The 13,908-nt window shown below is 33.1% G+C and overlaps 3 protein-coding genes and 1 non-coding gene across 5 annotated transcripts; 2 read left to right on the forward strand and 2 right to left on the reverse strand.

Annotated features, from left to right (window-relative positions):
• LOC109345006 (40S ribosomal protein S21) lies at positions 325–1,575 on the forward strand. The gene is made up of 3 exons (XM_019583755.1): positions 325–466; positions 724–856; positions 1,343–1,575. The coding sequence occupies exons 1-3, from the start codon at positions 417–419 to the stop codon at positions 1,406–1,408; spliced, it is 249 nt and encodes an 82-aa protein (XP_019439300.1). The 5' UTR covers positions 325–416; the 3' UTR covers positions 1,409–1,575.
• LOC109345007 lies at positions 3,462–7,175 on the reverse strand. Of its 2 annotated transcripts, XM_019583757.1 has the most exons (8): positions 7,034–7,175; positions 6,901–6,939; positions 6,738–6,791; positions 6,548–6,601; positions 4,205–4,258; positions 4,049–4,120; positions 3,769–3,929; positions 3,462–3,730 (listed from the first exon to the last, which is right to left on the reverse strand). In XM_019583757.1, the coding sequence occupies exons 1-7, from the start codon at positions 7,079–7,081 to the stop codon at positions 3,810–3,812; spliced, it is 441 nt and encodes a 146-aa protein (XP_019439302.1). In that variant the 5' UTR covers positions 7,082–7,175; the 3' UTR covers positions 3,462–3,730; positions 3,769–3,809. The 2 variants fall into 2 exon arrangements, with proteins under 2 accessions (XP_019439302.1, XP_019439301.1); XM_019583756.1 differs by having other exon boundaries at positions 3,462–3,929.
• TRNAG-CCC lies at positions 7,894–7,964 on the forward strand. Its single transcript has one exon. It is a non-coding gene; the product is annotated as a tRNA-Gly (tRNA).
• LOC109345008 (protein SRC2-like) lies at positions 9,616–10,676 on the reverse strand. Its single transcript, XM_019583758.1, has one exon. It carries the CDS (start codon positions 10,595–10,597, stop codon positions 9,743–9,745), a length of 855 nt encoding a protein of 284 aa, XP_019439303.1. The 5' UTR covers positions 10,598–10,676; the 3' UTR covers positions 9,616–9,742.

Raw genomic sequence — 13,908 nt, forward strand, 5'->3', positions numbered from 1 at the left:
GTTTAAGAAGAAAACATAAGCTAATAAATATGCCATTTCTTATAAATATTATGAAATATTCTCTCATAGAAAAGACAACTTTTGTAATAAGCTATGTTTGTAAAATAATACCATATTGAAAATATTTCGACATAAAATGTCCCCATTGATTTCGAAAACCCGGCCCAATTAAGCATGAAACTAGGGTTTCCTCGTGGGTTTATAATGAGCCGTCACTTTAACAAACCTTTCTTCTCATCTTGCTCTGGTGCGTGCTCTCTATCCTTTACGTTCAACTCCATTTTTTTTTGCTACCATTGATTTGTTCTTGTATTTTTGTACTCAAATTTATAATTTTTTTTTGTATTTTAATTCATTCAGGTTTATTCTATAGATCTTTGTGAAACAAACAAGATTTTGTTACACTCACCAACAAGATGCAGAACGAAGAAGGACAAATCACTGAGCTTTACATTCCTAGGAAGTGGTAAGCTACCAAACCTAACATTTTTCGATTTTATGTTAAGTGCATGTTTCTTCAAATTGTTTTTTATTATTCATAATCTAAGCTTGTTTAAGTAATACGTTTACAAACAAATTTAAAGATGCAAAAAAGTAAGATTTTTGGTTTGATTGGTTTATTTTATTATTTTATTTTATAATATTATGAATCACAATGACACTATAATATTTTGGTTTGATTGGTTGATTTTTTATAATTAATATTTTGTAAATGTTGTGCAGTTCTGCCACAAACAGATTGATAACCTCAAAGGACCATGCTTCTGTTCAAATCAATGTTGGTCATTTGGATGAGAGTGGTGTTTACAATGGAAATTTCTCCACTTTTGCTCTCTCTGGTTACATTCGTGCCCAGGTTATTATTGTCTTTTGTTTTCTCAATTTTTAATTATATGTATTTTGGAATTTCTGTCATTTTTTATTGCTGTTCTTATTTTCCTTTGTTTTATGGACTCAAAAGATTGTCATTATGTGAAAACTCAACCAACATTTGAACTGGCCTCGTTTGATTGTTGCATATTGTATAGACTGTTATGTGCAATCTCAATGAACATTTTAATTGGTGTCAAATTTTGTGTTTTCTTTCATCTGTCTCTTGATTTGAATGAATACCTTATAATTTTCTTTGTTTTGTATCTCAAGTCATTCCTTTTAGTTTTACATAGATTTTCGGGTTTATTTATATATATGCTATGTTGGGAAATTGGATAAGATGTTATATTTTACTCTTTCAGCATGAAGCATACTTTGATTTTTTCTGTCAATGCAATATGATTATTCGCTTATAAGAACTGCATTTCGTGGTTCATGACTTTATGTATTCATTTTTCATTATCACCAGGGTGATGCTGACAGTGCACTAGATCGCTTGTGGACAAAGAAGAAAGTTGAAGTTAAGCAGCAATAGATATGCATGATAGTTTGTTAAGAATCATGATAATTTAGTGTTATTGATCTGTTTAAATGCAATACTTGTTATGAATTTCCTCTGGCACATTCAACTAAGGTTTTGATTTTTTGACTGTTTCGCAGTGCAATTGAAAAATATTTGGTTGTTTCTTTACATCCAAACCTTATATTTATGCTATTATGATCTTCATGTTGTCTTTGAGTTAACAATACAGCAGAATGTCTTTGCATAAGCGTTAAGAAAGTGATGCTAGTCCATGTCATGAATTGTTCAATGACTTAAAGAACTTCAATAATTGACAGAACAGAATGTGGTGCTAACCAAAGACACTCCTGCAGTTGAATAAGATGAAAATTGTTCTAAATAATGTACAGGTCCAAGATGAACATCTTGATAGATATATTTTAATATATTGTAAAACAAATATAAAAAATAGTGAATAATTTTATATTATGTAATAAAGTTAAATGCACAAAACAAAGACGTTTGTCAACTTCCCTTCTCATTAGCTCCAATAAAAACAGTTCCTTAATTCATATCTTCTCTAAAACATCAAGAAAAACTAAAAGATCCTTGATTTGAAAGCAGTTCCTCTCTCTTTTATCTACACAAGAACATTATTATAGAAAGGATTCTGAAGTCTATACACACATTGTTATAAGAAATCTTAGAGATTTGAAGTTGTAATATTTACACACGGCCTTCACACATTATTAATGCCTCCTTCTCGGAGAGCTTTATTCTGAAACTCAGTCTCTCACACCAGGCATGTACTTCATACCTTATCTGCTGCACCAAACAATATTTGGTTTGCTATTCTGGCTCCTCATTCTTTTGCTATATATAGACCTACGCAATGCATAAAAATAGTAAAACAATCACAAGGATATATTTGCCTCTCAACACCTTTGACTGGAAAAATAAAGTAGAGCAATTAATCAGATACCAGAATTCTAGCACCAATTGTGCAGAAGCCCTTTATGATGTCCACAAGAACAAGACCATTTACATTGTCTTCAGCTAAAATTGCTGACTATTGCTCCACAGGAATCTCATTCTTTAGGAGTTCTACTCTTTTTGTGACACCATCTTGGTTTGATTATCACTTGGTAAGTAACCAATCAGATGCAAATGAATTTTGTGTTACCATGACACAAAGGATATGATTTTATTGACATCTATGTTATGATTTTTCTGTTGTTTATCTTCCATTGGCCAAATGTTGTTTTGTAATTAGCAGAAATGTTTCAAAAATATCAATAACTTCATTATCTTTATTTCATTGACATTTTAGATTGTAGCAAATATGCCTTTAGGAGAAATTAACACAGATATTCCTAACAAGATTTTGAGATTTGGGGTTTGGAAAAGGAATCATTGGAATGAGACCATTAGAGACGAAATCAAGCACATCAAGTGTCAAGATTAGTGTTAGGTATGATGTAGGATTTATGTTAGTGTTGATGGACGGTGGTGGCGTGTGAAAGAAGGAGAAAACCATACTGTTTCCTTGGTGTTTAAGAAATGGAGAAGAGATGAATTATGAACTAGTATGTTACTTACAGACAACATGAGAGATTAAAATGAGTTTTTTCTTGAAGCTAGTAAGGAGGGAAGAAAATGACACAAAACGGATGATATTGGACAATTCTACACATTTGACCTAGTCAGGCTTATAAACAACTTTGGCGAACACTCTTAAACGATTTAACTAAACCAGTTAAACCTTATATGGAATATTTCCTAAATGAATATCTAATTCAAGTCTCATAACAATATAACATTGCCAAAATGATAGGTTAGGAGTGGAGTGCCAATGAAAAATAATATTGTAGTTATTTGAAAATTTTAAGTTCAAGTTTATCCTGAATCATGCGAAACTTCATGTTTTAAATGTATTAAGCCAAACAAAATTTTAAAAATTCTATGATTCAATTCAGACTTAGGCCAACATATTACAAAACAATATCTATATTTATTTGGGCAAAGTCTAGCTTATTTTCTATGTATAATAAATGAAAGCAAACCACAATTTGTATAAGTAAATAGATTTGAAGGGTAACAGCAAAATTTACCATTGATTGATTTGAGTCCAATATTATAACCAACAGTACTCATCAAACACAACATACATGGAGCTAAAAATACAGTCACTCAACTTCTATTCGGGTGATGAAGAGAATGACTCATGAAATACAATTATGAGATGACTATGAAATCTCCCATTTCCTTTCAAAACTCAACTCACAAACAGACCCTAAGTTTTAGAGGAGGAGAAAGGGAAATGTTTCAGATCCATCTCACAAGTGTAATTCATTACACCGAAACCTAACTCACAAACAGACCTAGGTATACCATGCTAGAGTGCTAGTTGTAAATACTCCCAAATAAATCCCATTTAATTTTCAGCTACTTTGCCATCATCCTCTTCGGGTAACACAGGCTGTTTTTCCTTGACAAATTCTTCAATCTTAGTCTCCTGCGACTGATCTTGCTTGACATCTGAGACATCTTGAAGCTGCGAGCATTCATTGATGTTAGCGCAATTAATAATTGAACTGCAACATAAACTGGGAAGAAACTTTTCCAAAATAACTGCAGAAATTGTAGAATGAAATGATCATCTCAAAGACTTACCCCCAAGTTTCTTAAGCTAGCAGTAACATCTTCTTGTTGTTGCTGAAGGGTGGTCCTCAGATCTTGGAATTCCTATTTTTGAGTTTACAACAAATTTCAAACAACAAATTTAATTTGAAAGAAAACAGCTGAGAAAAAATCTAAAATGACACTTACTGTTCGAAGTTGCTCCACTTCAACATTGAGTGTTTTCTTAAGGTCTGACAGCTCCTGCATGACCAAAATAAAATGCATCAAGAGTTGCAAAACTACAAATTTACCAAATGTGTAATGTAAGAATGAAGCCAAAATTAATATTAAACCAGTAACAAAAGAAAACTTCAGCTAGACAGCTACCAAAAATCAATCCAGAAAAGCAAATCTATTAAGTGTCTATTAATTCTAATAAGTTGTGAGCACATTATGAATGACATGAAGTTCATGAACCCTATCTGAACTAGGCAAACAATATCACAAATATGATTAAATATATCAATGGCCTATGGACATTTATTCATATTTAAACAGTCACACAAAACAATGGCATGTATATGCCTATCTACTACGATAATAATATATCATCATAGGTTTCTTCTCAGTTGTTTCACTCTGGGTGTTACAAGCTAATAAATGGGTTTATCTCCAACTAGCTATACTTAAAAAGAAACTGGTCATTTATCACGGGCATTGATTAGAAAACGACTACGTAAAATTGAACTACATTTTGCCCCCAGTTTTACAAGCAATAGAGATTTCTAGAACCAACTGCTAGCAAAGAATCATATTCTACTCATAATCACTTTGAAATATTTGCAATAAACATTTGATAAGGCTGCTAATGATTTGACTAAGTAATAGAGCTTATCAACTTTTTACCATATCCCGCCTTAACCTGTCCTTTATAGCACAAGGATGCCTAAGGCTTCCTTTCCACAAACTTACTAAGGAGGGTATACAGAGCTATGATATACACAAGATATGTAGTGTACATAACATACCTTGCATCATACTGCCCCATTCCCTACAGAGCAAATGCATTTCACTACTGCAGGACAGTGTGTGGAAGAAAAACAAGAACATGATGTCAGGCTTGGCATCATTTCTATATTGGTCATGCACCCATACCAAACAAGCCAGGAAAAGTACATATTCTAGGAGGAAGTAAGAACTTCTCCATAAAAGCTCAAAATTATGAATGCACCACGTTAGCTGGTATATTCCATTGGTTTTGTTTCAAAGTTTTGGGATCTGATGGACTCACCCCTTTACTTTGGAGGTTTGGACATATTAAATAAGACAGACAGACTGTGCACCCGTTTAAATGTTTTTTCAATAAAACATTATGCATGCACTAGTTTCTTCTGAAGGATAGCAACAAGTAGCTTTCCCAGTATGATATGATAAGTTTAGGCTATTCGTCTACATAATAATTAATTTTTTGGATCTAATGACCTTAAACACATTATCTTTATTGTGTATGGCAATTCAACTCCCCTCTTTTATAACTTTTATACAAAACAAATCATATAGTCCTGTGCCACCTTGACGAATCCTATTGGTGTCTAAACTCAAAAGCATATATTACGCCCGACAAAGGTAAAAGAGAAGCAATTAGAAATGTGCATTTGAAGAAACTCAAACAGAAAAATAAATTAGAAATAAAATATATTGCTACAGAAATTGGTAGTTGAAAACATAAGAGGAGAACAACACACAAATATGGAAGGGAGAGTTCCAAAGGAGGCTGAACGAAACAGAAGAGGAAGAGTGCTACAGGACTTATGAGGAAAACAAACACTAAATTGTGTATATGAGAATGAACAGTTTACAACTGATGTTTGCCAAATTGCAGTTTTCTTTGTATCATATTATAGAAGAGTGCTGCACAATCATTGTAGATTAAATATTATCTGAAATATATACACCTCTATAAGTGGCACTCAACATCGCACTCACTGCTAATTCCTTGTGCCCACCCAATAGTCTGGCATAAGAAATATATACACATGTTCTTTCAAATTACAGCCCAAAAGCTTTCCCTTCTGACACAATAGGTTTCGGATAAGAAATACCATATGGAGTTAATTCTCCAAGCAAACACATAGGACATGTGATGTAAATATGAAAATGTAGACAACTTCATTAAACTCCTTATTGATCTCAATCCCTAAGTCAGCATAGAGTTACACACTTACATATGAACATGTTTACAGGGAAGATCTAGCATAACCATATAAACAGGTATCATGCGTGTGTCCATGCATGCAAATAAGCACAAGGCACTCTTCTGATATTTGTCCGTAAAAGCAAGAAACCCATCATACATAGAATCGATTTGTATGCACCCTAGTCCTACTCGACAATACATAATAAAAGAAACAGCTAACAATTAAAGCACCACCAACAATATTAGATAAATAAATCAATCAAACAAATTGATTGTTATCTTCAAGAAACTGGAAAATAGTTACATTTAATGCAATTATAAAAAAAATAAAAAAAATATTGATCATTACTTACATCACGATAAACCTTCACTTGTGTGTCTAATTTTGACCTCCAACCTTGCAAATCCTATTAATATACCCACACACACAAATCAGCAAGACATGAGTATTGAAACTCATAAAAGCAAACAAAATTACTTACTGATTTTAAATTAAAATGATAACAATAACTAACAGCAATGTAGGTTAGAAAAAAATGTAACCTGTTTCAAACTCTGAATTCTCCCTAGAAGCTCGGATCTTGATTCATTTAGTTCCTGCCAACAAAGTAATAAATAAATAAAATTAGGTGCTCCAACTTAGATAATGTTTCATCATTTAATAAAAATATATATAATTTTGTATATGGAAAAATGAAAAACGTACCGCGATTTTAGATGAAACATGAGTAATGTTCTCCTTCTTCTAAAAACAACAACAAAATAAACAAATAAACAAATAAATAATGGGAGAAATAAAAAATGATGAAGAGTAGAGAGAAGAAGTAGAAGACACTAACAGTGGAGAGAGGGAGAGAAGATGCGGTGGAATCAGGGGTTGCAGCCATGAGGATCGGGTAGAAAAGTAAGATGATTTGTTTTCTAGGGTTTCGTTTGAATTTGGGAATTGGAATTGTGAATTGGAGCGTGCTTCTATGTTTTCATGTTATTCTTATGGGTTGTGTTAGCATATATATATGTGTGTGGAGTGTGGAGCGTAGGAAGTTTGTAGAAACAAACAAAACAAAAGAACGTTATAGAGTGAGTGACCAAGTCATAGTGTCATACTAAATTAAAATTTGAAATCTTCGTATCAGGATAAGAATAAGATGCTCTTAGGCGGGATATGATAATATGTGGAAACATCCATTTGCATCTTTTGTCCCAACTTTGGTTCCTACTCAAATTAAATTAGTAATTTAGTTCTTTTAAGTTAAACAATAATATTGTTTTGAATTATTTATAAAATAAAAAATGGGTCAGAACAATGTTGTATAACTCTTTTTTCTACTTAAAATTTGGAAAGAGAAAATCCTAAACCTCAAATCTCCATCCAAATTCGTCTCATCCTCACACAAATTATAAGATAGAATTTTATCTCAAATCTTAAAATTCAGTCTCAAACTCAACCCCTAATCAAATTCCCTACAACCAAATTAATTATAAAACTAGAAGTTACCATGGATTCAAATTCCACCTTTTGTCCTATTATGTAGGTCAAGTTTAGTGTGGCTAATGAGTAATGAGTCACAGTGTTAAAGCTTTTATTGTCCAGTGTATAATAAAAATGGTATTATAAAATACCGGATAATTCCCTCAAAATATGTCTGACAAATGAAGTGAAGTAATATTTATGTGGTCATCGAAAATGGTCATACAAGCGCATCTGGTGTAGTGGTATCATAGTACCCTCCCACGGTACTGACCAGGGTTCGATTCCCTGGATGCGCAATATTTGTTTTTAAAAAAGATAAAGACCTTAAAATTTGGATAGTATTTTGACTATTTTCTCTTCTTGGTTGTCGTATGCACTTTGAGTTTAATTGCTATTCGATTAGTCCACTACACCTAGTACTGCCCATACTGAAAGTTCTCCAATATGATGATGGGTATCTATTCAATTAACTAAATGAATTAGATATTCATTTTAAACTCCATTTATAAAGTTAGTTTATAAACCAAATAAATAAAACTTAGATAAAATTAAGCATGCTAAAAAACAATTAGACCTAAACCTAAATACAATTTAATTTATTAGGTTCATCAGGTGATCATGTCCGAGCCGGGAACATCCACAGGTAAGTGAAGCTAACTCTCCCAACGGGCATTTTTTCCATCCACAAGACTCGAACCCAGGTTCTTGCTTAAGAGGAATCAAACATGTACCACTTTAACCAACGTCCATTGGTTATTAATGAGGTGATTTGATTATATAAATCAGAGTGAATCAAATACGAACAATTATAATAGTAAATTTATTTTTTATAACCATATATAAATGATTAAAGTTAAAAGTTAGTTTATAGTCACATGATCACTTAAAAAATTATGTATACTTATCTTTTAATTTTGACAATTTAAATAAGATATAAGGATACATATTAGTTATTTTTATCTTTCATATTAACCTTTGTTCTCACTTAATTTACTTTCTAAGCATATACAAGATAATAATCTTTACTACGTAAACTTTAATGGTTGGCTATATTTACAAAATTTCCCAACATATACATCTATAATCCCCCTATATCTTCATACCTTTAAATTTATATGATAAGTGATGTAAATTTAAAATTGTTAACTCATTTGAATATTCATGAGGTTTAATTGAGTTGAACTTGAGTTAAAAAATAATTTTGGCATTGAACTCAATTTGAGACTTGACTCAAATCAATCCTTAATGAATCGAACTGAACTAAGCCATGTATAAAACTCAACTCATTTCTACCCCTAATCACTTGCCACACCCATGATATTCTTCATTTTTTACTAACGGAAAATCAATAAATCTATGTGTGGGTTTCGTGTACTTAACATTTTATATATAAGTCTCCTCCAAAGTTCTATAGAAATAATTCAATAAAATATAATAATCTTAATCATTTATATATTCAATTATCTAGATTTATGAACTTGGAGCTAAATGTAATTGAGAAAAATAAATTTTGCAACAATGAAATAAGAGATTTTTATACTATCGAAATGCTATTAATCATTTATATATTAATGAATCTTGAATAAAATTAATGGTGAATTGTGCTTTTTACATATACAAGTATACAACAAGACAATATGTAGAATGACCTTTTACATATGAAAAGGTTGTCCCTAGTTAGATTAGCCAAAGAATATTGACTAACTTTCTACCTTTTAGTTAGATTGAATCCTATATTTTATCACGAGGCAATAGAAATCATCTATACACTTTTGATATCTTATTTGAGTTTTTTTGATACAAATATCTTATTTGAGTTTCTACATGTTAGCATTGTAACTAGTAGATGACTATTTAGGAGAGGATCTGAACACCAGTTCAGCACCATGTAAAATTCCTTCCTAGAAAATAGTTTGACCTAAAAAATGAGATGTTCACTAATATAAAGAGACTACAAAAAAGACTATAGATGTCATATATATCATATAAAAATACTGTAATAAGTCATGTTCATGGAACAGCCACAAACAGCACTAGGTTAATCTGAAACCAAAATTACATGAACAAAAATAACCTAAAAATCAAATCCACCACCACCATCAAACCCAGCATCATACCCAGCATCATCATATCCACCATCATAGCCAGCACCATAATCAGCAGCATCAGATACCATGTCCCCTATCAAAAGCCCACCCAGCGCACCACCAAGCAACCCAGCTCCCATCCCCATTCCAAACCTGTTCTTCTTTCTTTGAGCCGGTGGGTACCCGTAACCGTGTTGAGACGGGTACCCATAGCCCGGTTGTTGAGCTGGTGGGTACCCATAGCTCGATTGCTGAGCTGGTGGGTACCCATAGCCATATTGATGTGGGGGTGCAACACCATATGGAGGTGTTACACTTGATCCCACAGTAGCTGGATAAGCCATCACCGGCTCCTGCTTTGATCCGGGAGTCGGTGGATAAGCCATCGGTGTCCGTGATGGTGCTGCCTTCGCCGGAGCGGTGAATTTTTCGCCAAATTTATAAGACAAATTCAGTGATCCCTTGTCCTTCCCTGATTGAGTCCTCACATGATAGCTGACATGGCAGAAGGAGCCGTCTCCGGGGTTGTCCATAAGTTCCTTGACCGGAATGTTGACGGTGCCAATGAGGGTATCGCCGGCGAGGTTACGGTCGGAGATGAGCTTGATCTCGAGGTACAAACGGTTCTGGTGCGCCAGTGACTCGTTGACAGTGAATTTCACCGGAAAGTTCCATGTGGGGTTGGTGCCGCCGTCTCTGTGCACATGTGTCTTCGTCTTCTGAGGGTTTTGAGGGTCACCGGAGATTGAAACAACGGCGTAAACTTTCATCTTAGATAAGAGGTTAACATTTTTTATGTCCTTTGCAGATACAACGTTGATTTCTAGGGTTCTGTATTCCATCGTTATGTGTAACGATTGAAGAAGAAAAAACAGAAGAGATATTCAGAGAGATTTATGGTTTTGCTTGGATGTGAAAGTAAGAATTGAAAATTTGGAATGGATATGATTATGAACAATGCATGGTGGTGGGTTGAATATATAAGAGTTTTGGAGATAAGGGCAAACGATTAAGGAATCTTCTACTATACGTGTTAATAAATTAAGTCGGTACAGTATTATTTTATTTAATATATTTATGTTCGATGATAGGGATATTTTAATTATCAATAATGATATTTTATGTTTTACGGATATGATTTGATATTTTAACTTATTCAACACACTTTTTAACACATTTTATGAATTTCTTATGAGCCTCTAATAGTGAGTGGTCATATATGATTTACTAGGTTTTACATAATGATCATTTTTAATAAAGATTGTGTTGATCAAATATGTAAACGAGTCTATTTTTGATTTGTTAATTAGTAATTAATTATTCGGATAAAACTTATAATAATAATTAATATAAGAATGAGATGATTTTAATAACACGTGAATGGATGATAAAGATAAAGCGATATGCACGCTGTTTTTCCATGAATAAACGATAAGGATTTCGGATCTTACTTAGTAAATTAGATTGATCCTAAAAGTCCTATTGGATAATTTAAGTTTGCTAACGTGAAAGAGTTATTGCACGAGTTAATATGTAGCACCAGTAGAATTGCACTTCACCAAGGCACGTGTTATCTTGCATGTATCATCTCACCATCCAAAGAAGCAAAAAAATGACACGTAACTTGTTGGAGTTAGACTCCTCTCAATTATTACAGGAGAACAAGTGGTGGAAAAATAAATTAAAAACTTAAAAAACAATAATATTTATAACATTTATTTTTTATTTAAATTATAATTTAAACCTTAAAAATACACTATAAAATATAACTTGCTTCTCCGTCAGAGACTTACTCTTTCCCTAGATGTTCGACACTGATTAAATCATTTGGAAGGGGAAGTTGTAGGGATTCTCTCTACACTATTTTTATAATGACATGAATACTAACATAGGCAAATATTAAATTTATCACTATAATTAAATTTATAAAATTCATTCTAAGATATGAAATATTTTAATAAAAAGTAAATATATAAATTAATCCTTACATGCATGGATATCATGATATTCATCATCACACATAAGATATTATCATCTGTAATTGTTACATGTATTTTTATGGGTATCATCAAATGTAAGTATTTTTGTAGTTTCTAAACTCATCAAGTTACATGTACATGTGATTTTACTTTTATTTTTACATAATTCTTCGTTATTCCTTCGCGAGCTCCACCAAACACTTATTTTAGTTTTTCAACATTTTCATTTGCACCATATTAATTTTTGTTTCACCTTTTCCAATTTGTAAAATAGTCAAAGGAAACAATGGACTCTTCTTCTTCTCTCTAACACGACACAACACAACTATTCACTTCCATCAACACCACTTTAATTTTATGTTATAAAATTGTTCCTAAAATTATTCTAAATATTTAGTTATGTTCTATTTCATATTCAACAGTCCTAACTCTAAGATTGTGTGGAAACCCTAAACCCCGACTCATAAAAACTATCTATCACTAATAAGATAGGAAAATACCTTACTGTTTGAATATGGATTACTTGCATTGGGCTTTAATATCAATTCACCATTTAAATTAAATGATATTGTGATATGATAATGAACACTAAAGTGGATCTGATGGAAATTGTTGGAACATGGTGGTGTAAAATATAAAAACACCTCAGTCCCATATAGAAGAGTTTTGAAAAAAAACATTTCCCAAGTCCCACATAGAAGAGTTTTGAAAAAACATCTCCAAAGTTCCACATTGGAGAAATGAGGAACATGAAAAAAATCTCATGTTATAAATAGAGGCTTTCTCCCCTCATTATAACTTGCACCAAGTTGAAGGCATTTCCTTTCAACTTTTCTTCCTCCCCCTTATTCCCCCGTCAACGCATTTCCAGCAACCTTCTCTCCCTTTCTTTCCGTAGCACTTAAGAATTGGTACAGTCAGCCAAAGTGAGATTTCGAGAACTGACACTAGTAGTCAGTATTGTGGGTAAAGAATTGGCATAGGTAGCCATATTGTGGGATTTCGAGAACTGACACTAGTAGTCAGTATTGTGGGAAGAGAATTGACACAGGTAGTTATATTGTGAGTAATTTCAAGAATTAGCACTGGTAGCCATATTGTGGTGGGTGTATTCGAGATCGCTTCTTACAGTGCAGTAAGAATTCGATAACAGAGATCTGAGCTGTTTTATCCTGGGGACGATGTGGTTGATAGTCTGCTTGCACATTTTGGGCAGTGCCACGAAACGTCTTAAAGAGAGCAACCTGGTCGTGACTCAGCCAATAAGTATTATTTCGTGCCATTTAGAATTGCTGCAAGCTACAGTTACAACAATTTTAAGACGTTTCAACTGCAATGGCATTCGTAGATAATATTACTGGACCGAACAACTATGACCTGAACAAGCCATTTCGGTTTGACGGAACAAATTTCAAACGTTGGCAACATAAGATTTTTCCTCACTATGAGAAAGGTTGTCCACGTTCTGAAAACCGACATCCCAGTGGTGTCGGATGAGGCTGAAAAAGAGGAAAGGGATAATCTGGCTATTAAAATAGCTCTCTGGAATGAAAGTGATTGCTTATGTAAGAATTTCATTTTGAATGGGTTGTCTGATGATCTGTATGATTACTAGAGCCCATACAAGTCTTCCAAATTAATTTGTTATGCAATTGAGAAAAAATATGATACTGAGGAAGCTGAGACTAAGAAATATGCTGTTAGTCGCTACCTCAAGTATCAAATGACTGATGATAAATCAGTAGAGTCTCAGTCCCACGAGATTCAGAAAATTGCTCATGAGATCATTTCTGATGGTATGCCCTTAAATGAGCAACTTCAAGTGGCTATCGTAATTGACAAGCTGCCTCAAAGTTGGAAGGACTTCAAAAACCTTCTGAGACATAAGACCAAAGAAATCTCTTATCACTCGTCTTCGTATTGAAGAAAAGGCTCGTAAGCAAGATCAGAAAGATGAGGTGTTGATTGTCTCTAACAATAGCACTAAGAAGAAATTCTCAAGTGTGGTTCTGAAGCCTTCTGGCAATAACTTCAAAACTTAGAACCGCAGTGAGAATAAGGCTAAGAACATTAGTCGAAACAAGAATTGGAACCCCCAAAAGGTCCAATATGCTAAGCTACCCGCTAAGAATGTCTCTGACAACCTATTCATCTGCTTCAAATGTGGGAAGCCA

The sequence above is a fragment of the Lupinus angustifolius genome, chromosome LG04, assembly GCF_001865875.1.
Source record: "Lupinus angustifolius cultivar Tanjil chromosome LG04, LupAngTanjil_v1.0, whole genome shotgun sequence".
NCBI classification, from domain to species: Eukaryota; Viridiplantae; Streptophyta; class Magnoliopsida; order Fabales; family Fabaceae; genus Lupinus; species Lupinus angustifolius.

Coding starts and splice junctions, on each gene's coding strand:
- LOC109345006 (XM_019583755.1), top strand. CDS start 417: ATGCAGAACGAAGAAGGACAAATCACTGAGCTTTACATTCCTAGGAAG. Junction 467..723: donor CTTTACATTCCTAGGAAGTG/GTAAGCTACCAA, acceptor AATGTTGTGCAG/TTCTGCCACAAACAGATTGA. Junction 857..1,342: donor CTGGTTACATTCGTGCCCAG/GTTATTATTGTC, acceptor CATTATCACCAG/GGTGATGCTGACAGTGCACT.
- LOC109345007 (XM_019583757.1), bottom strand. CDS start 7,081: ATGGCTGCAACCCCTGATTCCACCGCATCTTCTCTCCCTCTCTCCACT. Junction 4,259..6,547: donor AAGTGAAGGTTTATCGTGAT/GTAAGTAATGAT, acceptor TTGGTCATGCAG/GAGCTGTCAGACCTTAAGAA. Junction 4,121..4,204: donor AAGTGGAGCAACTTCGAACA/GTAAGTGTCATT, acceptor ACTCAAAAATAG/GAATTCCAAGATCTGAGGAC.
- LOC109345008 (XM_019583758.1), bottom strand. CDS start 10,597: ATGGAATACAGAACCCTAGAAATCAACGTTGTATCTGCAAAGGACATA.